The following is an 8,047-nucleotide window of genomic DNA, read 5'->3' on the forward strand; positions in this document are numbered from 1 at the left end:
GCGCGCCGAGCCATCGGTGACGTCCTGGCGAGCTCATGTCCCCCCAAAAGGTCGCACCGGCCCGTGGCTCCGCCGTCGGCTCCGCCGCGAGCGGCGACGGTGAGGCCGCCGGGGCTCGCCTATACCGGCTAGTGTGGAGCTTTCAGTGTGGTTGCGTGTTGTACTAGTGATGCTGCACTAGGCGGCCCGTTTTTAGCAAAAAGCTGATACCACATCGCGTGTGGTCGTCGAAAAACCGCATCTTCGCCCGTCTGGGACCTCTTCGTACGGCTCCAAAAACCGCTCCTTAACGACGGCTACGCGGCCCGGCGGTCGATCTGCGCCTTAAGAATTCTCAGTGGTGGAGGGGATGTGGGCGGTACGTGCGGACCGCGTGGTGTTGCGACGGTTTGACGAGTGCGACTCCCAGCGTCGACTTTTCAACCCCACGGAGCCTCTGCTGCTCCGGGGGGGGGGTCTGCAGACCACCCGGCCGAACTTCAGAGTGGCGGTGGTCCTCAAATACCGCTCAAACGCCCACGATGTTGTGGAGGGGACATATGCTGATGATCCCGGCCCGATTGGGTCGCTCAGAAAGCTTCTGGGCGGTCGCTAAGGTTCGCTCCCCGCACACGGGCCCCGGAATAAGATACATCATAAGGCACCGAGAGGTACAAAATGGCGCAAATGGTAGGGTTGTCAAACGTTAGGAGCTGAACAGTGTTGCTAGTGTTAACAGTAACAACAGAACAACAGTGGGGCTCCCCAACAACAGTAGCTAACGTTAGGCCGGCTGAACAACAATAAGGAAGGCCTGGCAGTGACCCACGACGATCTCCAGCGTCCAGTGCGGGTAATACCCGAAAATACCCGGGAAAACCCAGGTTTTTCGGGTTTTACCCGGGTTTTTGGCGTTTTCTGCTTGCTGACCACTGAACAACAGTAACAACAGTAACAAACAGTAACAGCTTGGGCTGGGGAGAACACTTGAACAACGTTGAGGATTTCAGCCAACAATAGTGCAACTGTTAGGCTCAAAGTTAACGTTTGACAACCCTAGCAAATGGTCAAATCAAGGGTTTGTAATTACGCCCGCGAGATGTGCCACTTTGAAATGGAACTAGATCGAGCCTCACGGATTACGGTTTAAAGCCGTATGTGCGCCGACCCCGCGGTATCTCGTTATGCAATACGGCTTTATTGGGCTTTGGGGAAGGCGGGGGGGGCGCGCGGGGGCGCCGGGGGGGCGCGGGCGGGGGGGGGGGGGGATTGTGTTTTTGAGTGTCTTGAGCTAGGAAATAAAGCCGTATAGCGTATCTCCGGTCGGCGTCCGCACGCGTGCACATGTGCAAACAGCGAGACATAAGTGTAAATAAACATTACAAGGTACCGTAGCAGTACATGACGCGTGTCAACCCCGCTTCCTCGCCACCACCACCACCATCGGGTCCCGCTGCCCCACCCAGCCGTCGGGGCTCACGTCGGCGACGCCCACCTCCGCCCAATCGGCCGAGTAGCGAAAGTATGCGCCGACGATCTTCGCGTGGCTCGCCTGGGATGGGGCATCAACCGTTCTCAGCCTTGATGCGCCGTCGCCTTCTCTCCCCGGCCCGAGTACATGGGCGATTCTCGGCGTGTCTCGGCTACAGGCAGCCTCGGTGAAGGGCGCCGTCCAGATCGGCACAACCTGCGGCCGCGATTTAGCCGCTGGTGAGGGCCATGCCCACGGAGAACATGAAATCAATAATAAAGAGTAATCACGCAACATATGGTCGGAGGCAGCGGTTGGCCATGGCCGCAAGTAACGTAATTAGTCATCAAGTGTGTGTCACCTTGGTCGGGAAGCAGCGGTTGGTGAAGGCCATGCAAGCGAGCCCGCCCGGCCGCAGGACACGGTGCGTCTCCTCAAAGAGCTCGAGCGGCCTAATGGCAGACGTCATGTGCCATTCATCACGGGCCATTCATCATACGCTCGCGGTGGTGTGAGAAGAGATGCGCTGCCTACGAGGACGAGTCCGCCACTCATTGTGGGGAGAGGTCGCGGTGCTCTGTCTCGAGACAGAGTCTGGAGAGGCCGCGTCATGTAGTCGACCGACAGCGAGTTTGTGACCAGGTCGAAGGCGGCGTCTGCGTACGGTAGCTGCGGGTCCTTGTTGAGGTCCTGCACGCGCCACTCCGTCTTGCTCGGGTTGGCGAGAAGCTCGAGTGGGTTGAGGCCGAGAGCGACGCAGCGGCGAGGCGGCGAGGGCCTCCAACCCGATGGGTAGTGCGACGTCCAAGACGAGCACAGGTCGAGCACGTCGCCCTCGCCGCTCGCCGGAAGCACCGCCTCGTAGAAGCGTGTGAGCGAGTCGCGGCACTCCTCGCCGGCGTGTTGAACAAACTTGGGCAAGAAGTAGAAGAAGCCGTCGTTGCCGGCCATCATCGGCGTGAGATCCTTTGCCGTGTACGGAAAGGCTTCGGGCCAGTCGGAGCTGTCGAGCGCGCGGCTCGCAGGGCTCACCTTGGCGTGAGGGACGTCGACGCCGCAGACGGCAACGGCGTGCGTGGCGGGCAGGGCCAGCAGGAGAGAGAGCTTGGCGATGGCCGCGAGCGGAAGCATCGCCGATCCACGCAGGCGTAATTTCTGGCGGCCGACGGTCAGTGCACGGAGTTGCCCTCCTCCGACTGGCCGGCTAGTAGGGTACCTAAACCAGGTTCGTTGTGAAGACTGGGCCGCGCCACCCAAGAAACCTCGGTGTGAGAATCGGCAAAGGCGCGACGTGTCGATTGACGACCTGTGCTTTCGACCCATCAGTCTCCCAACATGTGCGACATTAGTCAAACAACACGCTTCACGGCGGTCCGCACGTGAGCCCCGCGTCGGTCGGCGCGGCGGAGGGAGTCTTGCTCGAATCCTGGCGCGTCGTTGTTCCAAAAAAAAGCAAAACGGCAAATTTTAAAATCCGCGGGACCAGCGCGGGGCACGCTTTGGCGGCCTTCCCCTGTCGTTTACGCTGAGTGCGTCCAGCTCCCTCCGAACGGCTCCTTCCGAGTTGCGCGCCGCAGCTCGGCTGCGCCTGGCCGGGTGCCGCGCCCGCTCTCCGCCACCACCCGCTGCCCGACCCTGTGTGGGGAAGAAGCTTCCCGACCAAGCAACGTGCCACTCGCTGTCGGCGACCAGCCAATGCCACCATCCAGCGGGCATGAAGAGGCAGAGGACCTCATCGCTCTCCTCCTCGTCGCCCTCCTCCTCGCCGCCCTCCTCCTCGCCCTCCTCCTCGCTCTCCTCCTCTCCTTCGAGCGCCTCTCCGCCCGCGGAGGTCGGAGCCTCCAGGTCGAACCAGAAGCCGCCGGCGGCGAGGACGCGCTCGAGCAAGTCGGGGCTCGGAAGCAGCGGGAAGCAGGCTCGCTGAGAGCTGGCGCGGCCTACGAGCGGCGGGCGGCGGTGTCACAGCGCGGCGTCAGGAGCGCCCTCCTCCGCGTCTCTCACCGGACGCGTCGTCGCACCCCTCGCCCCCGAGCTGCTGCGCCACAGCCGCGCCCTCGTCCGTCGGCGGGAGAAGGATGACGTGCTTCCTCCCGCGGCTCAAGCTGAGGTAGGTGGACACGAGTCGATCGGGCTCCTCAGCCTCGCGGTAGCGGTCGCGGTGCATGCCAATGCCCGAGGCGCCCTCGCCGCAGATCAGGTGCTCGAACCCGGGCACGGCCTTGGCGCCAGCTCGCACCGGCCACCAGCTCGGGTGGTCGACTGGCGCTCGGCACGCGGCCCAATAGCTCTTGCCCTCGGCCGAGGCTGCCGCAAGCGCGCGGCGCGCATGGCCGTTGGACGAAACCTCGACCGTCTCGCCTCCCACGTCGATGTTGGGCGCAGCGGGCGACACTCCACTCACGAGGTAGCCTGCAAGCAGTTCATCGACGTCGTCGGGCGTCCCGCGCTCGAGACGACCACCCGAGGTGCACAGAAAGGGTGCCGTCGCGGAATGGGGCGGTAGCGGTCGATCGATGTGCCGCATAGGCGGCGGAAAGAGCGGGAGCGTGGTTGCCACATCAGTGTACGCTTGCCGATAAGCCTCGGCAGTGGTGGCGTAGGAGCGCCGGCGGAGCGGCAAGCACGCCTCCAGGAGGTCAGAGGCCGCCGTCATGCTGCCGCTGCCCTAATCTCTTGTTCCGTGGATGCTGGAGCTTGGATGCTGTGGCTGCGCCTCGTCGTGTCCGGCGAAGGCGCCGTCGGACGCGAAGCGCAGCTGTACGATGCCGCGGGTTTCTTTTCGCCCGAGATTTTTCTTCTCTGCCATGAGCGCGGAGGTCAACAAGCAGGACGACAACGGCGTCACCGCGCTGATGGGCGCCGCCGACAACGGCCACGAGAAGGTGGTCGAGCTGCTGCTGCAGCGCGGCGCGAAGGTCGAACTGCAGAACAGCAAAGGCGACACCGCGCTACTGCACGCCGCCAACAACGGCCGCGAGCGGGTGGTCAAGCTGCTGCTGCAGCACGGTGCAGAGATCAACCAGCAGGACGAGAACGGCGGCGCCGCGCTGATGTACGCCGCCCAGGAGGGCCACGAGCGGTGGTCGAGCTGCTGCTGCTGCGCGGTGCAGAGATCGAATTGCAGGACAGCGGCGGCACCGCGCTGATGGGCGCCGCCAGCCAAGGCCACGAGCGGGCTGCTGCTGCAGCGCGGCGCGGAGGTCGATTCGCAGAACAGCGAAGGCTGTACCGCGCTGATGTACGCCGCCTACTCCAGCCACGAGCGGGTGGTCGAGCTGCTGCTGCTGCGCGGGGCGGAGATCAACATGCTGGACAGGGACGGCGAAACTGCGCTGATGTACGCCGCCTACTCCAGCCACGAGCGGGTGGTCGAGCTGCTGCTGCTGCGCGGGGCGGAGATCAACATGCAGGACAGTGACGGCCGCACCGCGCTGATGACCGCCGCCCAGGAGGGACGCGAGCGGGCGGTCGAGCTGCTGCTGCAGCGCGGCGCGAATATCAACAAGCAGGACGGCGGCACTGCGCTGATGTACGCCGCCGGCCAAGGCCACCCCGCCGTCGTGCTCCGCCTGCTGCAGGCGGGGGCGGACGCGGCACTGCGCTCTGGGAACGGCAAGTCCGCGCTGCGGCTGGCCAAGGAGGACGGCCACAGCGCGTGCGTCGAGGCCTTCCGGCAGCACATCGCGGAGGTCACTGCGAGCCAGCGCGAGGCGGTGGCGCTGCAGGAGGCCGTCGACCGGGTGAATATGTATCTCGAGGCCGGCGCAGACATGGCTTTCGTCGAGGGCGCGGCGAGCATCCAGGAGGTGGAGCAGGTGTGCGCGCAGGTGAAGGGTCCATTGCTCTACAACCAGACGGGTGTGAGCCCCAAGTTTTCACACGCGCAGGCATCGCCCACCTCCGTCGCGGGTGGCGCTTCCTCGGGCGAGGCGGCGGCGGGAGTGACGGCGGCGGCGGTGGCGGCGGCAGCGGCGGCGGAGATGAGAGCGGCGGCAGAGGCGGAGGCGGCGCGGCATGCCGAGGCGCTGCTGGCGGAGGAAGAGGAGGAGAAGGAGGGGGAGCGCGCCAGGGAGAGCAAGAAGGGGAAGAAGGGGAAGAAGAGGGGGAAGGGCGGCGGGGGCGGCGCTGGGCCGTCGCGTGAGCCTGAGGATGAGGCAGCGCTGGCGGCTGCGGAGGCGGCTGAGTTGGCGGCAGCGCTCGAGGTGAGCGCGAGGCTGGAGGAGGAGAGGCGGGCGCCCGACGAGCAGGGGTCGTCCTCTTTGGCTGCAGAGAGGCCACCTTCGGTGGAGGAGGAGGAGCCGCCGGCCGACTTCATCTGCCCGATCACGACCGAGGTCATGAGCGATCCGGTGATGGCGGCGGACGGGCATGCTTACGAGCGGACGGCGATGAAGCGCTGGCTCGCGACCAAGTCGACGAGCCCGATGACGGGCGCGGAGCTCGAGAACACTGGCCTCTTCCCGCACCACATGCTGCGCAGGCAGATCCGAGAGTGGCGAGAGGCGCGTCCAGGACGGTAGGTTTGCGTACATCCCTTTTCCTGGCTCACAAGCTGAAGATGTTCACGGCCCCCCTCCCGCATGGGGAGCCCCGGGTACTCTTTAGCTGTACTCGTCTAGGCAGGGGTTGATGGGTGGGGAGCCCCGGGTACTCTCTTTAGCTGTACTCGTCTAGGCAGGGGTTGGTTTGCGTACGGCGCCGGGGTTCGTCGGCCTTTTTTTTCGTTTTGGGACGCGTTCATGTCGGGGGCTTTGGGCGCGGCGGCGCGTCTGTTGCATATCGGGCCCCCAACCTTCCGAACACTTGGCGCCGAAGCTCGTTTTTTGAGAGCTTCCTCTCGCTTGTGCCTTGTCGGCAAACCTTCCTGCTCATCAGACGGAGGACCGATGCGACCATCGACAAGGACCATCTCTCCGCCACCGCCCACTCCACCTCCGCCCTCGACGCCACCGCCCTCGCCACCGCTGACCACTGATGCCACCGCCCTCCTCGCTACACCAGGTCACTCAAGCCGGAGCAGCGCGCCGTCCTGGAAGCCACGTTCGACCTCAAGGCCACGCCCGATTCGTTCCTCACTCGACGTCTCGCGGAGGAGTGCAACCTGAAGCCGCGCCAAGTGCAGGCGCGAGCTGCGAGCGGACCGCCCGCTCCACGCAGCGTCTGAACCTTCGAAACCGATGGCGCAGGTGTGGTTTCAGAACCGCCGCCAGCGGCTGCACAAACGAAAGAGGCCCGTCAATACGACGTCGCCGTCAGCGGCCGAGCCACCGGCGAAAAAGGCGGCAGCGGAGCCCGCGAGCAGCGAGCCCGAGAGGAGCGAGCCGGTCGAGAGTGAGTCGGTCGATAGCGAGGCGGACCCGTGCTCGCCCGCGCTGACCTTCTACACGGACGACTTTGGCGCCGAGCTCCCGCTCCTTTGGCTCGACGAGCTCGACGTCGGCACGGCGTGCGATGACTTGGGGTCGGAGACGGAGACGACCATCAACTCGCCGGCACCTCAGCGGCTGGACGCCGAGCCGCACGCCTTTGCGTTTGGCAGCGGCGAGCACCTCTCGACCGCGGAAATGCTCTCTCTGCTTGAGCTCACCACAGAGCCGCTTGGCCGCTAGCGACAGCGCGCTGTCATCTTTGAGTCGCATCGCGCCCTGCGGAAAGGCGTGCAGTGTACCTCTCCGCGACCGGCCGCGTCGTGGCCGGCCCTCACCCGTGCCGCCGCCGCCCTCTGGGAGGCTTGTTCAATAGCTTGCTATGCAAAGGTGTTGAGGAGGACTACGTCTATTTGTGTGCAGCTACGTATCGCCCGTATGCTCCGAGACAGAGCGGGGCGTCCATACGTCTCCCCTCTGCGCGTGTGACGTGACTCAGTCGTGACGCATGCGTGCGGGGCCATCCACATGCGAGAGCCTGTGTGAGAGGGTACATTATAGGGTCAAGCAGAGCACTGTGTGCCAGCCTGTGTCGTACGTGTGTGTCGCTCTTGTTTAGTAGAGTGTAGGCGTCGCACATCGTAAGCGCGGTAAGGGATGTGCGCGCCCTCAGTCTTAGAAGACAACAATCAGATCCGGTACTCAACACCGCTGCCGCTAGTAATACTTGTAGTAACACAGTGTCTCGGGCGGCGCCTCTCAAGTGCAGTCATACACCCAAGGGTAGGCGTCACGCTGCCACTCGGCGATGTGAGAGGGGTAGGCGCCCGAGCGGTCGTAGAGCTTGACCCCGGTATAGTCGTACCCGCCATCTGAAACGCTTGTCGCCGACTCTACGCCAGCGCCATCGACTCGGTTCCACCGCTCGAAGGTGCCCTCAGTGGCGTTGATCGGTGTCGCGATCCACTTTTGCAGCCTGCGTCGCCCGTTCCATGAGACGTCCGTGATCGAGGTGATCTCGTTCTGGTCTCCAAAGTGGATCTCGCGCGTCTGGAGGACACCTGTGTTGTACTGCGTCACGTAGTCAAAGGTCCCCAGCAGGTTGGCGCTCACCGTCCAAGCGTCATACTTGAGCGGCCGGAGCGAGTACACACGGGAGGTGGCATTCCACGCCTCTGGCTCCAGCAGCGCCATCAGCCCGTCGGAGAAGAGCGTGTCATGCCCTACCATG

At 64.5% G+C, this 8,047-nt stretch overlaps 3 protein-coding genes across 3 annotated transcripts; 1 reads left to right on the forward strand and 2 right to left on the reverse strand.

The window, feature by feature from the left end:
• Nucleotides 1–1,354: 1,354 nt before the first annotated feature.
• On the reverse strand, nucleotides 1,355–2,540 carry EMIHUDRAFT_446944 (hypothetical protein). The gene is made up of 4 exons (XM_005790126.1): nucleotides 2,055–2,540; nucleotides 1,812–1,902; nucleotides 1,634–1,666; nucleotides 1,355–1,531 (listed from the first exon to the last, which is right to left on the reverse strand). The coding sequence occupies exons 1-4, from the start codon at nucleotides 2,402–2,404 to the stop codon at nucleotides 1,391–1,393; spliced, it is 615 nt and encodes a 204-aa protein (XP_005790183.1). The 5' UTR covers nucleotides 2,405–2,540; the 3' UTR covers nucleotides 1,355–1,390.
• Nucleotides 2,541–6,301: 3,761 nt separating this feature from the next.
• EMIHUDRAFT_446945 (hypothetical protein) lies at nucleotides 6,302–7,487 on the forward strand. Its single transcript, XM_005790127.1, has 3 exons — nucleotides 6,302–6,353; nucleotides 6,452–6,572; nucleotides 6,637–7,487. Exons 1-3 carry the CDS (start codon nucleotides 6,337–6,339, stop codon nucleotides 7,057–7,059), a joined length of 561 nt encoding a protein of 186 aa, XP_005790184.1. The 5' UTR covers nucleotides 6,302–6,336; the 3' UTR covers nucleotides 7,060–7,487.
• Nucleotides 7,488–7,575: 88 nt separating this feature from the next.
• EMIHUDRAFT_122302 (hypothetical protein) lies at nucleotides 7,576–8,046 on the reverse strand (the record flags this gene model as incomplete). The annotated part of the gene is made up of 1 exon (XM_005790128.1): nucleotides 7,576–8,046. One exon carries the CDS (start codon nucleotides 8,044–8,046, stop codon nucleotides 7,576–7,578), a length of 471 nt encoding a protein of 156 aa, XP_005790185.1.
• Nucleotide 8,047: the final 1 nt, after the last annotated feature.

This window comes from Emiliania huxleyi, assembly GCF_000372725.1.
Source record: "Emiliania huxleyi CCMP1516 chromosome Unknown EMIHUscaffold_1212, whole genome shotgun sequence".
NCBI classification, from domain to species: domain Eukaryota; phylum Haptophyta; order Isochrysidales; family Noelaerhabdaceae; genus Emiliania; species Emiliania huxleyi.

Excerpts from the sequence above, each read along its gene's own strand:
- EMIHUDRAFT_446944 (XM_005790126.1), bottom strand. The coding sequence starts at position 2,404 with ATGATGGCCGGCAACGACGGCTTCTTCTACTTCTTGCCCAAGTTTGTT. Across the intron at positions 1,667-1,811 it reads ACCGCTGCTTCCCGACCAAG|GTTGTGCCGATCTGGACGGC; the intron begins GTGACACACACT and ends TCGCGGCCGCAG. Across the intron at positions 1,532-1,633 it reads GGACGGCGCCCTTCACCGAG|GCGAGCCACGCGAAGATCGT; the intron begins GCTGCCTGTAGC and ends GCCCCATCCCAG.
- EMIHUDRAFT_446945 (XM_005790127.1), top strand. Across the intron at positions 6,573-6,636 it reads TGAAGCCGCGCCAAGTGCAG|GTGTGGTTTCAGAACCGCCG; the intron begins GCGCGAGCTGCG and ends CCGATGGCGCAG.